This window comes from Ictidomys tridecemlineatus, unplaced genomic scaffold (genome assembly GCF_052094955.1).
Source record: "Ictidomys tridecemlineatus isolate mIctTri1 unplaced genomic scaffold, mIctTri1.hap1 Scaffold_51, whole genome shotgun sequence".
In the NCBI taxonomy this organism is placed as follows: Eukaryota; Metazoa; Chordata; class Mammalia; order Rodentia; family Sciuridae; genus Ictidomys; species Ictidomys tridecemlineatus.
In genome coordinates, this window is record NW_027523338.1 from 259,001 (window position 1) to 280,765 (window position 21,765).

Here is a 21,765-nt window from a genome sequence, read left to right on the forward strand (position 1 = left end):
CTTTTTTATATAGCATAATCTTTTTGAAGTTCATTCATACTGTAGCTAGCATATTATCTGAGTTTCATTCCTCTTTATGACTGAATAATACTCTACTGAATATATGTACCACGTTTTGTTCATCCATTAATTGATGGACATTTTGGTTGTATGACTTTGATTATTACAAATAATGCTGCTATAAAAATTTGTGTACATGTGCTTTGTGCGAACATTTATTTTTAGTTTTTTGGATGTATCCATCTAGGAGTTGATGGAGCATACAATTCCTCTGTATTTAACTATATTAAACTTTTCCACAATGGCTGGCACCAATTTACATTCCCATCAGCAATGCATGAGGGTTCCAGTTTTTTCCATACTCTCCCTACGCCTATTATTTTCTTCATCTCTTTTTTTTAAAATTATATCCATCTGCATGGGTGCTAAGTAATTATTTTATGATTCTGATATGCATTTCCCTGATGTCTAATGATACTGAATATCTTTTCATGTGTTTATTGGCCATTTTTATATCTTGTTTAGAAATATGTCTAATCAAATACTGTGTCTAAAATAGGTCTTTTTTTCCCCTCTTTCTTCATAAGAGTAAATTTTTGCCTTTTACTGTCTCAGAAATAGCTTTGGATCTTCACTGTTGAGCTTGGACTAGCATCATAAATTCATCCTGGAAAACTCACTCAAGGCCTACCTGCCATTTTTAGATATGATGATAACTGAGCAAGCAGTATTTTATGTTTTTGATTGGTGGACGGCTTTTCTTTATTTTCCATTAAAAATGTTTCAAAAGCATATTTTGATGGAGTTATTGTCATGGCTGTAATTTGGATTTGGGCAAATCTTATTGGGAAATTAATTATGACAGAATGATAACGTATCTATGGTTGATACTCTTATTGGTGCTCACTGGAAGTGTTAAAGTAGAATCTAGAAAACTATTTATTGGTTGTTTATAGAAGAAATTAGTGCATAATAAAGAAAGTTGAATTATGTGCTTTTTGAGATTCTTCGCAGCTTTAAGATTCTGAAATTTGTCCCAGTGAAATGGTATGAAAAGTATCTTATTGCATCATTATTTTGTACAAACTTTTTTTGTAAAAAGTTTGATTCTCAGGATAATGTAGATTTGCCTTGAAAATGTGTAATTACTTCAAAAACAGAACGAAGTATTACGTACTTTATTGTTTTTAAGAGATTTAATTTGTTTTACTTTGTTGCAGTTGAGATAGTTTGCTTTCAGTTCTTAAAAAAAATGTTTTCTTACAGATTAGCAAGACATCTACAAAAAAAGGCCCAAGCTCAACACAATAATTCTGAATTCACAGAAGAGCAAAAGGTACCATCAAATAATATCTAGATATATTCAATTCCAAATGAAATTGCTCTTGAGTCCATTAAGCAGAAAAATAAACAAAAAATTGTTATATTTAAGTAAAAAAAATCAGATTGATCATGCTTTGCCTAACATTAAGTGAACATTTATACAGATATATAACTTATCACTTAATGAATTTCTTTTCTTAACTATTTAGGTCTTATTTAACTCTAACGGAAGTCATCCACACTTTAGTTGAAAAGCATGGGTAACCCAAAGACTGGAGTTTGTTCCGAGTCACTTGGAAAAACAGAAGGATTGGGAATAAGTGCATTCCACCTCAATGCTTAACTCTGAATTTTCATAACTCTTTATGTATCACCTCTCAAAGCAAAAAAGAAAACACACACAAAACCCCCCAAACCAAAAAACAAATGGAAAAAAAATTAGGTCAAGTCAAGAACTTGGCATACAGACCTGTCAGCTAAATAAACATATAAGATTGCAAAATGTTTCACTACTGTTCTTTCTTCCTTGAATTAAAATTTTTGTATGTCAAGTTGATTCCCTGATAGAGATTATGTAAAAGGGAATACTTTAAAGTAACTTATTCTAAAAGAAGAGAAGAAATGGGAGGAAACAACTCCCATTTTCTCCTGGCTCAGAGTAAGTAGTGTTAAGTCAATTTTTAATCTTGTAGATAGTGAAAAATATGTGTTAGTCTTTTCTTCATCTCTTTTTTTGAATAAATTTTATTTTATTTTTATTTATTTATTTATTGGTTGTTCAAAACATTACAAAGCTCTTGACATTTCATATTTCATACATTAGATTCAAGTGGGTTATGAACTCCCATTTTTACCCCAAATACAGATTGCAGAATCACATTGGTTACACAGCCACAATTTTACATAATGCCCTATTAGTAACTGTTGTATTCTGCTACATTTCCTATCCTCTACTATCCCCCTTTTCCTCATCTCTTAAGAAAAGGCAGTGTGAAAACCCTGGTGACCTAATTCAGTCTTATTAATACTTTTCTTTTTTTGCACAAGGGGAAATGGGAGTAATTTTTTGCATAACTTTTTAATTAAACTTAAGCAAGTTTTTAATCCATAGGCCTGTGTTTATTGATTCTTAGTTACAGGAGTTTGGGGAGAAAAATCCCCCAGAGGGTTAGCCGTATTTCTTGCCCAAATATATTTGTATTTTTAAAATATTTAAAATCTACTTAAAAAATTATGTTACTACAATTTGAAAGGGTGTTTTTCTTTTTTCCTTAGTAAGTGCTAATATCCACAATAGATTTAAGAGACTTAGGATATTAGTCCTGGAAAATAATTATCACAAAGGAAATAGCTGATATGCTTAAGGAAAGGAACAAAGACTATACACTATCCCACTTCTGTAAGATTTGTGAAATCTATCTAGGAACTGATTAGGAAGTGATCAGCTGGCATCATTGAATTAAGACTTAAAATATCTAAATCTTGATGAATAGAATCTTAGATATCCAGGTACATAAATTAATAGTTAATAAAGTATGTTATGAATATGAAGACAATAAAAAATGTAAAAAAGTTTTAATGATCCCATATTTTAGTGACCTGTTTGCCTTCAATTAGTTAGATTTCTCCAGCATTTGTTGCTCAGGAGTAGAACATGTGAGCCACATGGCCTGAGATTAAAGTCTTTTGACCTCCTAAAACATTTTAAAATTACAAAACAAACAGGTTAATATCAAAAAATGAACCTTGTTAAGTGATGAGGAAAAAATTAACTTTTTCTTTATTTTCTTTATTATTCTGAGACTAGAGTTGTTGTTGATAATGCTATTGATTCTTTAATTTATAGCTGTTCAGCTTGTCTTTGGTTATAAAGACCCCCAGATCTTGTACTCCAAAAGATCCAGGAGGCTGCAGGACCTAGAGGAGAGTGCTGAGACCTAGAGTCAGAAGACTTAAGTCTTGCATCCTGGCTTTGGCTCTGGGCCTGGTTTTCCTTATATAAGAAATGAGAGATTAGAGAACTCTTAAGTGACTTTAAAAGGTCTTTCCTTCCTAAAACTCCAGTGACCTCTACCTGTGAAGTGTACCTCCTCCTTTCCTGGAAGCCTGATTTCTGAGGAACATATTATTTATAATACCTGCCCAGGAGGCATTTCTGGCTGCCAGGTGTAACTGCAGACAGAGCTGCAGTCTGTCTATTCCTTGGTCTTGGAGAAGGACCCCAAGTCATTCTGTTCTACCATATAAGGCAAGTTTTATGCATTTAAAGGTTTAAATTTCTGTGAAAATGCAAGTGAAATATTCACAACAGACAGAAACACTCATGTTGATGTATAGGCATTATATGATTGTTCCATAAGAAAAAAATTATCAAAGTCTTCAGTTAATAATGATTAGAAAAGAGAGGTCTTCAAGACATGTTTTAGGAAACACTGGCTCTTAAAAATTAATAGATTGTGTCTGTGTCTGTGTGTCTGTGTGTTGTGCTGAGAATGGAACCCAGGTCCTCATGCTAGGCAAACAAGCACTCTGCATATCAGTAAGCTACATCCCCAGCCCAATAGGCATTACTTGCACACAGTTTGTGACTTCTCTGGACTTTTAATATTCTAATGTGTATGTTGGATATTTTAAAGAGTTTGGTTGTACAGTATTTTAAAAATTATTTGCTTTTGAAAAGCTCCCCTCCTTTCTTTACAGAATATTTCATTGGATCTAGTGTTCTAAAGAACATAATACAGGAAATTTTGACACATACTGTTAGATCTGCATTAAATACTATGCCTATACATAAGCTGGAGAGAAAACTGAATAATATTTTTCTCCAAAAAGGAAAATAGAAAATGCTTTTAACCTTATTCTTTGCAAAAATATTGTTGTATTTTGAGTTATATTTCTTATGCTTATACTATTTCATGTATTGATAGCAGTGACAAGTTATATAATTATGCCAACCATTCAGTAGTTAGTGGAACTTTGAAAAATGTTTTTGGTTTTTAAAAACTAATCTTATTACTAAAGTGCTTTCTTTATGAAACTTTTTGCTGTCTAGTTCACAGTGAGCTCTCAAATATATTTGATGAATAAATGTTTTATTGGACCTATTATTGATATTTACTTTATATTTATTAAAATAAATCCTAATTTTTAAGAGAATAACATATTTTTCCAATATTTATTTTATATCTAAAGAATTCTAAAGCAGAACTACTAATCTGTCTAAGCCATATTAATTGGTGATAGAATAAAAACTTCACATTTATTTCCTATTTTTAATATTCTCAAAGATTTCTAGTTAAAACAAGAGTTTATGATTCTTACTTGATCCTCTCTCACGATTAGTTCACTTAGTTTCATTTCAGTTTTCAATAGTTTTGTCATTATAACAAGTGGGTTTAGTGGCCAACAAAAAGCTGCCAAAAGCTTTCATTCCATGGAATTCCCTACTTTGGTGTTGTAGATTTTCTCATGTAAGTTTCTGGACAAAATAGAACATCCTATCTCATGACACTTAGAAAGTTTTTTCCTATTTTGAATCAAACTTGGTGGTAATGAGAATCCCAGAAATATATACTTGTTTTATGTTTTATCGATTCCACCTTTCTACTTCCACTTTCTCTCTACCCCAGTGTTTTCTCTCCCCCAACAGCTAGATGGAAGATGAGTGGCTGCTTTTAAATATTTAAAAGATAAGTCTGGATTAAGTAAGACTGTACTGAATTATGTTTATTTTTAAACTCATTTTATTCATTACATAAATTGAATACATTTTAGCAAAATTAATTTAGCTCATTAATTGTCCATTTTTATTCCATGTTTACCTTTAACTGATCTTTAGAGCTCTCAATTTTCTTAGCAATGACAAACTAAAGTAGCTAATACTCTAAAAATGATACTGTTTTCTGTTTCTTATCATATTAGGTATGAGCAATTAATTTGAATAAAATGCTAGTGATTTAAGTCTTTCTAAAAATCAAACATCACTTCAGTGCTTGGTTTAATGTACATTAATTAAAGTAGTCAATACTTATACTCTGGCATATGTGAACTTGTGCTTCTTTATTACTTTTCTGAACTGTTCATTTTAAGGAAGGTGACACTGTTTCAGTAGCAAGCACTTGATTTTTGACATCAATAAATTCTACATGTTTTAAAAGTTATTGCCACAGCTGAAATAATAGTGTTTCACTTATTTTTTAATACTGAAGCTGGGTGTGGTCCCTTAAAATAGTTATGAATAAGGCCGGTTGGTATTTTGCCATAGTTCAGTACATTTATATATAAAAAGCTATTGCCTTTGCTTAACTTAAAGAAATGTTTAAGTGATAATAGTTTGTTAGTGGTCTCTTATTGTTCAGCTACAACATTTTTATCTTAAATGTTTGAAGTGTGAAATAAAATGGATTTTAAAGTCAAGAAGGAAAAAAGCTAACTACAATTTTGAAGATTAGCCCATTGATACATCTCAATACAAGCAAAATTCTTTTATAAATCAGTTTTGAAAGAATATAGTAAGTCATATATAAATGGAATTGATGGAAGTGTGTGGTTTTATTGAATATCTTGTGTGTTGTATAGAAGGCATTGATGACTGGGACAAATTACTTAACCTGCCTGTACTTCAGTTTTCACACCGGTAAAATGATCACAGCTAATTCAGAGTTGGGGAGGATTAATTAAATTAATGTTTATCAATCATTTAGGAGAGCCTATAAGTAAGTGCTCATTAGTTATTAATAAGTGGTTAATAATTAATAGTATTTGTTATTAATAAATTATTTGATTATTATATTTATACTTAATTATTTACTAGTTTTGCTGGAGTTGAGTGGTATATTGAACAATAATGATTGGGGATATTAGACTTTATGTAGAAAAGATTGCTTACTGCTGGTTTCTATACATAGCTATTTAAGAGGATGAATAAACTTGAGTATTTTGCAAACTATGTATAAACATAATTTTCAAATGTAATCTCTTTTCAGATTAAAATTGCATATTTTCTAAGATTTTATATTGAAATTTTAAAAAGATTATGGAGATAATTAAATATTATTACTTGTGTGTCTGAGAGGCATATCTTGCTCAATAATAAGTTTTTCTGTGAGTTGCTATCCTAGCTGTTTGTTGAAGATTCAGTAATTGAAGAATGTCCACTAGCCTAAGCACCAGAGGCCAGGACAATACTGTTACTTCCCTTTACTCCTCTTTTACCTTTCAAAGAACATTAACCAAACACAAAATCACCAAATCCCCAATTTACTAAACTTTTTGTAAGTCATACAGAAAATACATTCAGAAAAACATGTCAGTTTTTTTCCAAAATATGTCATTTTGTAAGCATTGTAAATGTTTACATTGTAAATGTTACACAGTTCTTTGCTTTTATTATCTAGACTTATTCCTAAACATATTTCAGAAATATCTTTTTTGGAAGGACCTAGAAGTCTCAGTGGCATTGTTCAGCTGCCTGCCCTGATAATTTCTTTTATGATTCTCATGAATCTCCCCTTTTCATGTCCACCTTAGCTATTCATATTCTTATTCTGAATATTGTTTAGACAGTTTAAAATAACTTAAATGATTTTTCCTTCAGTTTTTCCCCTTTCCTTTAAATTATGTATGCATTGCATACCTGTATCACAACAGTCAAGGGGTTTTTTGTTTGTTTTTTAGAAAGTATCACTGTGTTGCCCACACCGGCCTTAAACTCTTAGGCTCCTGCCTTAGCCTTCCCAGTAGGTGGTACACGTGACCCTTGGTTGGCTTCTGTGAGCTGCCCTGGCAGGTTAATCCTGCCCCAGGGAGACCATGGGTCCTGATTTATATCCACTGGGTCCACCCCAGCGAGGAGCCTGGGCTTCTGACTAGCCTCTGAAGCAGGTTGTCTTGCCTGTCCCCAGGCAAACAGGGTCAGAGCTGAGCTGGGCTAGAGGACATGCAGCTGGCAGGTGCCCTGGCCACAGAACTGCTGCTGGTGTGTGTGGGGTCGTGGTGGAGGCTCCCCTGCATACAGGCATGCTTGGAGCTGTGGCATGGTGGGCACTGATGGCTGGTCTCCTTCCAGAGCTGAAAGAGCTCTTCACATGTTTCTGATTCCGGGCTGCATCAGAGGCATGACCTCGGTCTTTCCCTTTCTTGGCCATGTTTTGGGGGCACTGTGTCTGGCCTGATGAAGGCTAGGGTCTCTGCTCTTTCTTGCCTGCTTGGGCTTTGCCACACGTATGCAAGTGCTGCCTGATGTGAGTCATAAAGACCCACATGTGTGTTTTCTTCTGGAAACTTGGTGGTAGCTCTGAAGTTGAGGACTTTGGTTCCCTTGGAGGGAATTTGTGAGTTTGAGGTAAGGCTCCAAGTTCACTCTTTCTTAACACCATTTGTAAAAGACTATTTTCTTCCATTTTATTGTCTAAGAAATCTTGTAAAGTCCCCCAATTTTACCTGAATGTCACTGAGAACATGGCAAGAAGGGCCAGGGGTCTCGGGTCCTTGGCTAAGGTGCAGCTGCCATTCAGCTCCCACTGGCCCCAGGCCCAGAGCCCCACCTCCCAACCATCCTGCTGGGGTAGCGTCTCAGCATGGGCACTCTGGGGACTCTCGCTTGGCCCACAGTGGTGGAAGTCCAGCTTGTTGCCCCTTCTTGGCCAGAAATTCAAGTCTCTTTCTCTTGGTTTTGAGGCTTGTGTCTCCAACCTCTCATGCCCTGGTGGGATGGAACCAGAAGGTTCTGCCACTGTCCCTGTCTGCTGTTTCTGGAGACTCAGGTCATATGACATTTTGTGCTGGGCCTAAGAGGCTTGCAGTTAGTTATTGGTGTGGAAGAACGAGGCTGGGAACAGCAGGGGTGGGCAGGCCCAGGAGGGCGCGTCCCCCTGAAATCCCAAAGTCCTGAGCCTCCTCCACTCACTTTTCCTCCCCAGTGACCAGCACAGACTACGACACTGCCGCAGACGCCATGGAGACCTCATCCTACTTCAGTGCCCAGGGATACCTGTCTAGGTGGGGCCACACAGACAGTGGCCCAGGGCCTCCCGGGAAGTGGTGATCTGGGCTGGGTGGCTTAGATCGACTTTCCCAAGCCTGCAGCTTTCAGTCAGACCCTGGCCGTTTCTGTCCCTCTGCTCCTCCACTCAGCATACAGGGAACCTCAAACCTATCCGCCTCTGACCTTCACCCCGTGGGCCCTCCTGCCTGGACCCTCAGCCTGCTCCACTTTATGGCTACTCCCTTATTTGTCTTTTTTGCCAGCCGGGAGCAAGAGGGAACCGAATCAGATGAGAGGCAGCTGCCCCAGGTGGTGGAGGAGCTGAGGGACCTCCAGGTGGCCCCTGGTACACGCCTGGCCAAATTTCAGCTCAAAGTGAAAGGTGAGGTGCTGGGGAGTGGGCACCATAGCTGGAGGGAGGCCAGGAGCTGTCTCCCATTGGTTACACATGGGAAGGGCCTGACCAGTGGAGGTCAGGAGGTCATGTGTGCCTGCTGCTGGGCAACAAGAGGCTGCCACCCCACCCCCACACCAGAGGCTCGCTGGCCTCTGAGCAACCTCTTTTCTGGGCCTTTGTCTGTCTCCCATCAAAAGAGTATAGTGCCCATTGAGAATGGTCATGTGCTGACCACTCTCCTCCATGGGGTAGGCTACCCAGTCCCCAGATTGTACTGGTTCAAAGATGGCCAGCCCCTGTCTACATCTGCCCACATTCGCATGGCTGACAAGAAGACACTGCACACCCTGGAGATCGTCTCTGTCACCCGGGAGGACGTGGGCCAGTATGCAGCCTATATCAGCAATGCTGTTGGTGCTGCCTAGTCATCTGCCCATCTGCTGGTCCGAGGTGTGTGCCCTGAAGGAGTGAGCAGTGCCACATGTACTGCATGCCAGGCCCCATCAGGCCGGGGCCCAGCCCATTGCCCTATGCACAGTGGCACAGATGGCAGAATTGCCCCACAGGAGTGGGTGCCCAGTGGGGCTTGGACGCCCTGAGTGATGAGCAGGCTCTTGGGGGAAGCGGACGAACACTGGGCCCAGCAGACCTGCACAAAGCCCCAGTGGCAGCTCTGACAAGAAAACTCCTGTGTCTTTATTTTCCCAAACGTTCTGAGCACTGAGAGCTGACTCCTAGTTTGACCCATACTGGTCCTGCGGAGAGACTGTTGCTGGGTCCTCCTCCTGCCTCTCAGGGTGCAGCCCCAGCTGCCATCTCCCAGTGCCCATGTGGTTCTAGGCGGGGCCCCAGATTCCCAGTGGGCACAGGGAGGGTGGGGATGTCACACGGATGTACACTGGAGTGTGAGTTCTTTGGCCTCCCGGCCAAAGTTTCAGGCAGGGTAATGGACCTTTGACCATGGGTGGGGCCATGCCCAGGTCCCCCCACTGGGCAGTAGGACAGGACCTTCCCACATGTAGGGAAGCAAGGGAATCTGTGCATGCTGCACATCTGACTCCCTCTGCACTTTTCAGGTCCTGATGAACCAGAAGAGAAGTCAGCATCAGGTGAGATGGCCCTGTGGGCAGACAGAGGCTGGGTGGATTGTGGGCATGAGGCCAGAGTGGACCAGCCCTGGGCCTGGTAGCGGTGGAGGTGCAGGAAGAGGGCTCTCTGGGGCCACAGGCACAGGTCGCAGAGAACTACCTGGGGTTCCCAGAACAAGGACATCAGGACGTGGGAGCTGAAGGAGGGGTGCTGGGTGTCTCCATGGCTGTCCTTGCTCTCCCAGATGTGTGTGAGCAATTGGTGCCACCCCGCATCCTGGAGAGGTTCACCCCCAAGAAAGTGAAGAGGGGCTCCAGCATCACATTCTCGGTGAAGGTGGAAGGTGGGCATCCTCACTCCCCGGAGAAAGATCACCCCCCCCCAGAGTCCCCATGCCACCCTCCCACAGTCCACCCATGCCACCCTGCATGGCCTCCTGCTCCACCCCTCATATCACTCTTGCCAAGCACCCTCTTCTGGAGGCCCATAGCCAGTGGGGCTGTGTACCCACTGAGCCCTCTCCTGCCCACAGGATGCCAGGCCCCCACCATACACTGGCTCAAGGAGGAGGCCGAGAGAGGCGTGCTGTGGATTGGCCCAAACACCCCAGGCTACACTATGGCCAGCTCTGCTCAGCAGCACAGCCTGGTCCTGCTAGATGTGGGCCGGCAACACCAGGGCACCTACACGTGCATTGCCACCAAGGCCGCTGGCCAGGCCCTCTGCTCTGCCAGCCTGCATGTCTCAGGCAGTGAGTAGGGAGCCTGGGTGTGGTGAGGGACCAGCTTGGGATGTATGGCCTTCACCCACCTCTGATCCTTCGCCTGCAGAGCCCAAGAGCAGTCTGGGCCCAGTGGTGCAGGCCAGTTTGGCCTGGAACCTCAGCCCTGCCTGCATGGTGCACAGATGGCCTGCAGGCCCTGCCCAGAGCCCTCTGTTCAGCCCCTCTGAGCGATGGTGCTTGGAGGGCAGGCCTGTCCCCCAACCCCATGGGTGACCAAGTGCTGAGAGTGGACAGGGAGGTGGGCGCTTAGGCACAGACCCTTGCCAGGGCTTCTTAGGGACAGTGCAGGCAGGGCCCCCAGGGTGGTCTAGATGTCCTGGGTAGGGGTCCCAGCCCAGGACTCAAGGTATCGGAGTACAGGACTGGTCCTGACAGCTCCCCTGGATCTCTGGACAGTGCCCAAGGAGGAGGAGCAGGAGAAGATGAAGGAGGCTCTCATTTCTACCTTCCTACAGGGGTGAGTGGGTGCCCTGACTGACTTACCCAGTGGGCTAGGGTGGTGTAGCCCTGTGGGTGGCCACTCCCTTCCCTGTGCAGCTTCTCCACACTATCAAATGAAGTTTTTATGGGCCCCTTCTGGTGTGGAGCCACTGATTGTGGTGTCCTGGCCCCTAGGCCCCCCTCTATGGGGAGCAGAGTGGTGGGGTCCAAGCTGGGCTGGCAGGACACCCCTCCTCCCCTCAGGACCACCCAAGCCATCTCAGCACAGATGTCAGAGTCTGCTGGTCTCACCGGCCTTGCTGGGCAGAGGAAAGGTATGCCCGGGTTGGGTGCAGGGGAGGCCGCCCTTTGGACCTGAGCAGCCTGGGCTCTAGGTTCCTGTCCTCTCATGGCCAGCTCCCAGCTCTGGTTGGAGTCAGAGCTATTTCTGACCTCTGTGGTCAGGGGGCCCATGCCCAGTGGGCTATGTTAAGAAGAGCCACAAAGTCACCTCGGCCCCCACAGCCCCAACCCTGCCTCAAGCCTGATGCCAGGCTGGACCCTGCCCAGCCCTGTCCTCAGCTCCCTCACCATCTGCCTGCAGCCCTGCCTGCCACCTGCTGCCCCTTAGCTGTGCTTGCCATTCTCTGGCCACTTGCTGCCTCTTCTGTCCAGACCCGCTCCCTTCATTCTCATCCCTGGTCACAGGCTCTGCATCCTGCTGACCTCACTGGTCTCTTCCTGCTGGCACCACCTCATGGTCTCCCTGCCAGGGCCTGGTCTCCTGCTCACCATCAGCCCCTAGGAGAATTGCAGTGAACTTTTGGGGGAAGCATGACCCCACAGTGTTGTGTTTGTTCCCCCAGGGGAGGCCCTGGTGGCTGAGGAGGCCCATAGCCACCTGTCCCTCACTGAGGTGGCTACAGAGGAATTCCTACAGAAACTCACCTCCCAGATCACTGAGATGGTGTCGGCCAAGATCACACAGGGTGAGGGGGCCAGGATGGGACCCCCCCAACCACAGGGGAGGCTGGGACCCTGTGTCCTCACATGGGGCCTAGCTAGGACTCTGTGCCTGGGAGCCCTGGAGACTGGCTGGGTGGTAGGCAGTAGGGGGACAGCCTTCCAGGGACATCACAACTCTTGTGTTCGCCCAGCCAAGCTGCAGGTGCCTGGAGGTGACAGTGATGAGGAGTCCAAGACTCTGTCCATCTCCCCCCGGCATGGCCGGTCGCGGCCCTCCTCCAGCGTCCAGGAGTCATCCTCAGAGTCAGAGGATGGGGACTCCCAAGGAGAGGTGGGTGGGCTAGGACCCTTAGGAACAGGGCTTGGGGCCTGACTTGCTGAAGAGACAATGGGGGGCTGCAAGGGCCTGGTGCTACCAAGGAAGGGACATCACCCCCAGAGACACCAAGGGACACCAGAGGTTAGAGCAGAGGGCAGGGTCTCTGCACGTGGGTTCCTGCAGAGCACTACCTCTGATGTCACTCTCACTGCCATCTGTGAAGAGCGCACCTTTGCCTCCAGAGCCCACCACCTCTTGGGTTGCAGGGGGCAGTGGGCAGCAAGGCGCTGTGAGCAACCACAGTCTAGGCGCCCATCCACGTTGGCAGGAGCCAGCCCTCTCACTGCCATCTGTGCAGAGTGACCCTGGGGGCTCCTGCCCTGTGGCCCTGGACTGGGTACCTCTTCAACCCCTGGACTCAGCACCCTCCCCTCTGTGCTCTTGGGGGTTTTAGGGGGTTGGGAGAACCTATCCCTCCTCAGAGGTGGGGGGCAATGGGGGGCCTTGGCAGGCCTCACCCCTCTGGCCCCAAGACTTAGGCCCATTTCTCTTTATCAGATCTTTGATATCTATGTGGCCATGGCCAACTACCTACCCCTGGGGGCCGAGCAGGATGCCATCACACTGCGGGAAGGCCAGTATGTGGAGGTCTTGGACTCAGCCCACCCACTGCACTGGCTTGTGCGCACCAAGCCCACCAAGTCCAGCCCCTCCAGGCAAGGCTGTGTGTCACCAGCCTACCTGGACAAGAGGCTCAAGGTATGGTAGTCCGGAGCTGGGGGAGGGTGCCAAGGCCCTGGGATCCTGGCCCTTCGCCAGAGAAACCTGGAAGTAAGGGACAGGAGCCCGGTGGCCACAGAGGAGGTGGAACAAACTGGTGCCCTGGAACAAACTCCTGTTTCTCAATAGCTGTCTCCTGAGTGGGGGCCCAGTGAGGCCCCCGAATTCCCCGAGGCCGTGTCCGAGGATGAGTACAAGACCAGGCTGAGGTATGTGTTGGGGAGGGTTGAGAGTGGAGCCACAGCTGGCTGCTGGGCCTCAAGGGCCAGCTGGCGTTCTGCCGTGCTTCTTCATGGGGGACCTGTGCTTGCTGAAGCTGTGTGAGCCTCCTTAGGTCACGGTCCTGCCCCTGGTTTCTGCAGCTGTGCCCTCCCAGAGCCTCATTCGGGAGGGCTTCCTGGGGAAGAGGTGGTGCCCTTGCTCCACCACCTACCCACTTTCTGAAACTGGGTGACAGGCTCCTGATCACAGGAACCCCATTTAACTGCAGTGCAAGGGAGCAAGCTCTCCATGTATCCCTAGTCCCCATGTGGAGACTAGGGACAGTGGGAGCAGGGCAGCTGCTGGGCACTCCCTGATGCCACTCTTCCACCAGTTCTGTCATCCAGGAACTGCTGAGCTCAGAGCAGACCTTCGTGGGTGAGCTTCAGTTCCTCCAAAGCCACTACAAACAGCACCAGCAGCCGTGGCCAGCCAGAAGGCAGTCATTTTTCGCAATGTACAGGACATCAGTCGCTTCCACAGCAGGTAGGCAAGGCCACACACATACATGTGAGGTGCACGCACAGCTGTGGGTCAGGCCTCGTGGAGGGTGACACTCAGCAGCTGGGGTAGGAACTCGATTTACCCATGGGCACATCCCACTTGTGTGATGCCCCAGTGACAGACGCTCGCCATATGGGTTGAAGGCTGAAGAATACCTGCTACCCATGAGCACTCACACAGGCCCATGTGCATGCACATGAATGTACACGGGCACACGGGAAGTCCCATGTGCACACCACATATGCTCACGCACCCAGCCTCAAATGTGCATGGACATGTGCTTGATATGTGTGTGCACATAGTGTACATGTGTGCACACATACATATGTGATTCCTGTACAAAAATGTACATACATGCTGGATACACATAGATATGTGCACTCACATGCATGCTGATCTCCATGCACATGTACTCTTGCACACTCACACAAGCATTTGAGTGCATGTGTGTGCCATGCGCACATCCACAGACACATTCAGGCAAACACATGCACACATATTATACACACATGCCACACATGCATGGTCATATCTGCACACTTGTGTATACATGCACAGCCACATGCATACACACATGCACCCACACACGTGCACATGTACATGCATGTACCCACATATACATGCTCACGTACTACACATCTGCACACTCGTGGGCAAGTGTACATACCCATGCACTTCTGTACGTGCCCACATGTCTGCACACCCAGCTTAGTATACTCAGTCTCACAGACCCAGAACCCACTCCTGGGCAAGAACCATAGCCTCTCAAGGACAGGGCCCAGGACTGGGCTGTGAGCTGTGCCTGACCCTGTCCCTGACCCTGTCCCTCTCTGTGGCAGCTTCTTGCAGGACCTGCATCGCTGTGACACAGATGATGATGTGGCCATGTGCTTCATCAAGAACCAGGAAGCCTTTGAGAAGTACCTGGAGTTCCTGGTGGGCCGTGTGCAGGCAGAGTCCGTGGTTGTCAGCACGCCCGTCCAGGAGTTCTACAAGGTGCCCATGCCTGGCTCCATGGCGTTGGCCATGGTACCCCTCCCTGGCTACTCCCAGGCCTAGTGCTGGCCTTGACTCCCACCAGAAAACTCACTGACCTGAAAGTCCCCTGAGGCTTAGCCCTTGTCCTGTGCTCATGGCCTTAGTTCTTATTCCCTGATCTCTTTCCCCACAGTCCCCAGGGACCCTTGAGCCCTGTAGCTTTGTGCTCCTGGGCTGGCCACTTCACTGCCCAAGTTCTGTGCATGCGTCCGGCTAGATGGTAACACAGCCATTGTCCAGGTTCAGGGCCAGGTGTGAGAGTGCCCCTGGGATGTCCTCTACTGTCAGGATGCCCTAACTGGAGCTGTGCTTTCTTGCCTGAAACCCACCCTGTGGTGCCTACAGAAATGCACTGAGGAGATGCTGTCTGCTGGGGACCCCTCGCAGCCACTGCCACCCCCACTGCAGCACTACCTGGAGCAGCCGGTGGAGCGGGTGCAGAAGTACCAGGCTCTGCTCAAGGTGGGAAGCCCTGTCCTGCCCCAGCCCTGAATGTCCAGGCCAGGCCTTGGGGCTGAAGCGGTCTGGGTCCTGACCCTTGGTCTGCCTCAGGAGCTGATCCACAACAAGGCGCGGAACCAGCAGAACTGCGCCCTTCTGGAGCAGGCCTACGCAGTCGTGTCAGCGCTGCCCCAGCGTGCTGAGAACAAGCTGCACGTGTCCCTCATGGAGAACTACCCTGGCACCCTGGAGGCCCTGGGGGAGCCCATCCGCCAGGTGGGGGGACTTGCGTCTGCTGCCATGTGGTGGGGTGTGGCTTTTGTGGGTGCTGGGCTCATAGATGACCCTGGGGTCTGCGCCCAGGGATGGAGCCAGGCAACCACAGTCCAACCACATCTACTCACACCCCAGGGCCACTTCATTGTGTGGGAGGGAGCACCAGGAGCCCGAATGCCTTGGAAGGGCCACAATCGCCATGTCTTCCTGTTTCGGAACCACCTGATGATCTGCAAGCCCCGACGAAACTGGCGCACTGACACCTTCAGCTATGTGTTCTGGAATATGATGAAGGTCTGTGGTGCCAGGGGCTGGGGGTGTCATGCAGGCCAGTGGAGGTTTCCCTGTTCCTGGGCTCCAGGGTGGCCACTGGAGCAGAACTTGCCATTGTTCTGGGATGACCTGGGCATAGCCCTACTGGACCCTGTCTGTCTAGGGATGCTTAGCTCTGTCCTCCCACTAATGTTGCACCCCTCAACAGCTAAGCAGCATCGACCTGAACGACCAGGTGGAAGGGGACGACCTTGCCTTCGAGGTGTGGCATGAGCGGGAGTACTCTGTGCGCAAGTACCTGCTGCAGGCGTGCACAGTCATCATCAAGCACTCCTGGGTGAAGGAGATCAGCAGCATCCAGCAGCGCCTGGCCCTGCCTGTGTGGCGTGAGTGTCCCTGGTGCTGTGCTGGTGTGGGGACCTGAACATCACTTAGATGCCCAGCGGGCTGCACCCAGGCCGGGCACGTGGGCATGGGTTGCTTTCTGCACTGGTGGCTTGGTTCTCCCCTTGGTCAGATCTAGCTGAGGGACCAATGGCTTTGGCCTCCCAGGGAGCCCCATAGCAGGTGTTGAGCTGACCCTGGGACAAAAGGGATGTAGTGGGGACATGGCATAGCTCCAGACTTGGAGTATCTGACCAGGTCATGTTTGGGTGTGATGGTCTTGTACCCTGGTCTGTCCCTGCCTCGTGCAGCCACACCCAGCTTAGTCAGTAACCAGGCCCTTGGATGTGAGGCCACTGCTGTTGTTGGGGGCAATTTGCCAGGGTGCACCCAGGGGACATAGGCCTGACATCCCACCCTCAAAGTCCTCAGACCCCCACATGTGTCCTCAGGTCCTCTGGAATTTGAAGAGGAACTGGCTGACTGCACGGCTGAGCTGGGGGAAACTGTAAAGCTGGCTTGCCGCGTGACCGGCACACCCAAGCCTACTGTCAGCTGGTACAAGGGTACCTGCTAGGGCCTACAGACTGACCCTTCACAGGAACCCCTACCAGGGGTGGGCTGCACGGGGGCTGAGGACAGCATGGGGTCTGGTCAGTGGGCTGGGCATGGGGAACAAGAGACAGTCCAGGCCTGTTCAAGGGCAAACATCCTGGGGATGGACAGTGAACAGGTAAGTCAGGTGGTGCCATGGCCACCCTAGGGAATGAGCAGGGTGAGGAGTCAGCACAGGGCCGAGACAGACATGCCTGAGGGCAGCCGAGAGAGCACCAGGACCACAGAGGGGGCCACAGGCAGGCACCTGGGTGCAGGAGAGGCCTGTAAACTTAATGGGCCAGGAAGGGTGCTGATCACACTGCGCCTTCAGGGTCACAGAGCACAGGCCTTACGTGGCTCACGGATGGGAGCTGCCAAGGTCAAGGGAGGTCAGGTGTCTCCCAGGCCCATCTCACTTGACACTGCCACAGGCTTGGGGTCCCGAGACCATCCTCACTTTCTGCACCTCCATAGGCTTGGGGTCCCGAGACCACTCTCACTTCTGACGTCCAGTTCACTGGTCCCCAAGGTTGCCTTCAGGTTCAGTGATTCACCAGAAGGTCTTGGAGTTCAGAGCTATTATGCTCAGGGTTAGGGTTTACTTCAGCATAAAGACAAGACTGCAGCCCCTGAGAAAAAAGAAGAGCACTTCGGGAGGGTCCAGTGTCACCACTTATGAGCTCCCAGCCTCCCGCTCCCAGTGCAGTGAGGAAGAGCACCTTCTCCTCCCAGTGACACCTGAGAACACAAACAGACCTATGCCAACCAGGAGGCTTAATGAGACTTGACGTCAGCATTTGTCACTGGAACTCTGTCAGACCTGCATGGCTGACCACTCATGTGGCTGACCTCAGGCTCTAGTCCTCCTGAAGTCAAGATTAATGGCCTGAAGTCCACTATGAATCTCACGTTAGCATAGAAGACAGCATGGGTCCAAGAACACCCCCCACCATTACCTGGCCTGGCATCCCTCAGAGAAGTAGTTGTTAGGCCAGATCCAGAGGATGAGGTCAGGTTGGAGAGCGCAAGGAAGGAACGAGCCACAGAACAGCTGGTCATCTCCTGTTGAGCAGTAGGCTGACCCAGGCCTTGTTCCACCCAGCTCCCCATTCCTGACCCAAGTCTTGCTCTCATAGCCAGCCCCCCATCTCTGACCCAGGTCTTGCTCTACCCAGCTCCCCATCCCTGACCCAGGCTTGCTCCCACAGGCAGCCGCCCATCCCAGACCCAGTCCTTGCACCACAGCCAGTCGCCCATACCTAACCAAGGCCTTGCTCCACAGCCAGCTCCCGATCCCTGACCCTGGCCTTGCTCCACCCAGCTCCCCATCTCTGACCCAGGCCTTGATCCACCCAGCTCCCCATCCCTGACACTGGCCTTATTTCCACACCCAGCCCCCGATCCCTGACCCAGGCCTTGCTCCCACAGCAACCTCCACATCCCTGACCTTGAACTTGCTCCACCCAGCTCACCATCCCTTACCCAGGTTTTGCTCCCACAGCCAGCCCCCCAACCCTTACCCAGGCCTTGCTGCACCCAGCTCCCCATCCCTGACACAGGATTGCTCCCAAAGCCAGGACCACATCTCTGACCTTGGCTTTGCTCCACCCAGCTCCTCATCCCTGACCCAGGCCTTGATCCTACAACCAGCCTCCAATCCCTGACCCAAGCCTTGCTCCCACAGCCAGACCCCATCCCTGACCCAGGCCTTGCTCCACAGCCAGCCCCCCATCCCTGATCCACACCTTGCTCCACAGTCAGCACCTATTCCCTGACCCAGGCCTTGCTCCACCCAGCTCCCCATCTCTGACCCAGGCTTGCTCCCACAGCCAGCTCCCCACCCTGACCCTGGCCTTGCTCTACCTAGCTCCTCATCCCTGACCCAGGTCTTGATTCACCCACCTCCCCATCCCTGACCTTGGCCTTGCTCCTCCTATCTTCTCAACCCTGACCCAGGCCATGTTACCACAGCCAGTCCCCCATCCCTGATCCAGGCCTTGCTCCACCCGGCTCCCCATCCATGACACTGGCCTTGCTCCCATAGCCAGTCCCCTAACCCTGACCCAGCCTTTGCTCTACCCAGCTCCCCATCCCTGACTCAGGTCTTGCTCCCATATCCAGCTCCCCATCACTGACCTTGGCCTTGCTCCACCCAACTCCCATCCCTGTCCCAGGTCTTGCTCCCACAGCCAGTCCCCTGCCCTGACCATGGCCTTGTTCCAACACCCAGCTCCCCATCCCTGACCTTGGCCTTACTCCACCCAGCCCCCCATTCCTGACCCTGGCCTTGCTCCACAACCAGCTACCCAATCCTGACCCAGGCCTTGCTCCACCCAGCTCCGCATCTCTGACCCAGGCTTGCTCCCACAGCCAGCTCTAAATCCCTGACCCTGGCCTTGCTCCACCCAGCTCCCAACCCTGATCCAGGTCTTGATCCACACAGCTCCCCATCCCTGACCTTGGCCTTGCTCCACCCAGCTCCTCATCCCTGACCCAGGCCTTCTTCCCACAGCCAGTCCCCAATCACTGACCCAGGCTTTGCTCCACCCAGCTTCCATCCCTGACCCTAGCCTTGCTCCATCCAGCACCTGATCCTTGACCCAGGCCTTGATCCCACAGCCAGTCCCCCATCCCTGACCCATGCCTTGCTCCACCCAGCTCCCCATCCCTGACCCAGGCCTTATTCCCACAGCCAGTCCCCCATCCCTGACCCAGGCCTTGATCCCACAGCCAGCCCCCCATCTCTGACCCAGGCCTTTCTCCACCCAGCTCTCCATCCCTGACCCTGGCCTTGCTCCCACAGCCAATACCCCATCCCTGACCCTGGCCTTGTTCCACCCAGCTCCCCATCCCTGACCCTGGCCTTGCTCCACCCAGCTCCCGATCCGTGACCCAGGTCTTGCTCCCAGAGCAAGCCCCCCATCCCTTACCCAGGCCTTGCTCCATCCAGCTCCCCATATCTGACACAGGATTGGTCCCAAAGCCAGCCACCCATCTCTAAACTTGGCCTTGCTCCACCCAGCTCTCCATCCCTGACCCAGGCCTTGATCCCACAGGCAGCCCCCAATCCCTGACCCAAGCAGTGCTCCACCCTGCTCCCCATCCATGACCCAGGCTTGTTCCCACAGCCAGCTCCCCATCCCTGACCATGGCATTGCTCCACCCAGCTCCTCATCCCTCACCCAGGTCTTGATCCACCCAGCTCCTCATCCCTGACCCAAGCCTTGCTCTACCCGGCTCTCCATCCCTGACCCTTGCCTTGCTCCCACAGCCAGTACCCTACCCCTAACCTAGGCTTTGCTCTATGCAGCTCGGCATTTCTGACCCAGGTCTTGCTCCCACATCCAGCTCCCCATCCCTGACCATGGCCTTGCTCCACTGAACTCCCATCCCTGTCCCAGGTCTTACTCCCACAGCCAGTCCCCTGACCTGACCATGGCCTAGTTCCCACACCCAGCTCCCCATCCCTGACCTTGGCCTTCCTCTACCCAGCCCGCAATCCCTGACCCTGGCCTTGCTCCACGCAGCTCCCAACCCTGACCCAGGTCTTGATCCACACAGCTCCCCTTCCCTGACGCTGGCCTTGCTCCACCCAGCTCCTCATCCCTGACCCAGGCTTTGTTCCCACAGCCAGTCCCCCATCCCTGACCCAGGCCTTGCTCCCAAAGCCAGTCCCACATCCCTGAAAATGGCCTTGTTCCCACAGCCAGTCCCCAATCCCTGACCCAGGCCTTGCTTCACCCAGCTCCTCATCCCTGACCCAGGCGTTGCTCCACCCAGCTCCCCATATGTGACCCAGGCTTGCTCCCACAGCCTACACTCAATCCCTGACCCTGGCCTTGCTCCACCCAGCTCCCAACCCTGACCCAGGTCTTGATCCACACAGCTCCCCATCCCTGACCTTGGCCTTGCTCCACCCAGCTCCTCATTCCTGACCCAGGCCTTGTTCCCACAGCCAGTCCCCAATCCCTGACCCAGGCTTTGCTCCAAGCAGCTCCCATACCTGACCTGGCCTTGCTCCACCCAGCTCCCCATCCCTGACACAGGCCTTGCTCCACCCAGCTCCCCATCCCTGACACAGGCTTGCTCCCAATGCCAGTCCCCCATCTCTGACCTTGGCCTTGCTCAGCCAACTCCCCATCCCTGACCCAGGCCCTGATCCCACAGCCATCCCTGATCCAGGCCTTTCTCCACCCAGCTCTCCATCCCTGACCCTGGCCTTGCTCCCACAGCCTGTCGCCCATCCCTGAAGCAGGACTAGCTCCACCCAGTTCTCCAACCCTGACCCAGGCCTTGCTCCCACAGCCAGCTCCTTATCCCTTACCTTGGTCTTGCTCCCACAGCCAGTCCCCCATCCCTGACCCTGGCCTTGTTCCACCCAGCTCCCCATCCCTGACGCTGGCCTTGCTCCACCCAGCTCCCCATCCCTGACCCAGGTCTTGCTCCCAGTGCCAGCCCCCCATCCCTGACAAAGGCTTGCTCCCAAAGTCAGCCCCCCATCTCTGACCTTGGCCTTGCTTCACCCAGCTCCCCATCCCTGACCCAGGCCTTGATCCCACAGCCAGCCCCCAATCCCTGACCCAAGCCTTGCTCCCACAGCCAGCCCTCCATCCCTGACCCAGGCCTTGCTCCACAGCCAGCCCCCCATCCCTGACCCAGGCCTTGCTCTACCCAGCTCCCCATCCCTGACCCAGGATTGCTCCCACAGCCAGGCCTTCATCCCTGACCCTGGCCTTATTCCACAGCCAGCTCCCCATCCCTGACCCTGGCCTTGCTCCACCCAGCTCCCCATCCCTGACCTTGGCCTTTCTCCTCCCAGCTCCCCATCCCTGACCTTGTCCTTGCTCCACCCAGCTCCCTATCCCTGACCCAGGCCTTGTTCCCACAGCCAGTCCTTCATCCCTGACCCTGGCCTTGCTCCCCCAGCC

At 50.3% G+C, this 21,765-nt stretch overlaps 2 protein-coding genes across 2 annotated transcripts; both read left to right on the forward strand.

Moving 5' to 3' along the window:
* The first annotated feature begins 8,459 nt into the window (after positions 1-8,459).
* On the forward strand, positions 8,460-9,130 carry LOC144373832 (telokin-like). Its single transcript, XM_078036800.1, has 2 exons — positions 8,460-8,690; positions 8,958-9,130. The coding sequence occupies exons 1-2, from the start codon at positions 8,540-8,542 to the stop codon at positions 9,128-9,130; spliced, it is 324 nt and encodes a 107-aa protein (XP_077892926.1). The 5' UTR covers positions 8,460-8,539.
* Positions 9,131-9,781: 651 nt separating this feature from the next.
* Positions 9,782-17,912, forward strand: LOC144373835 (obscurin-like). The gene is given in 15 exon segments (XM_078036802.1): positions 9,782-9,814; positions 10,039-10,137; positions 10,327-10,545; positions 10,975-11,035; positions 11,865-11,987; positions 12,842-13,042; positions 13,193-13,272; positions 13,659-13,738; positions 13,741-13,810; positions 14,668-14,824; positions 15,212-15,328; positions 15,419-15,583; positions 15,719-15,877; positions 16,065-16,242; positions 16,693-17,912. Coding segments are annotated over 13 exon segments (1,734 nt in total). The 5' UTR covers positions 9,782-9,814; positions 10,039-10,137; position 10,327; the 3' UTR covers positions 16,818-17,912.
* Positions 17,913-21,765: the final 3,853 nt, after the last annotated feature.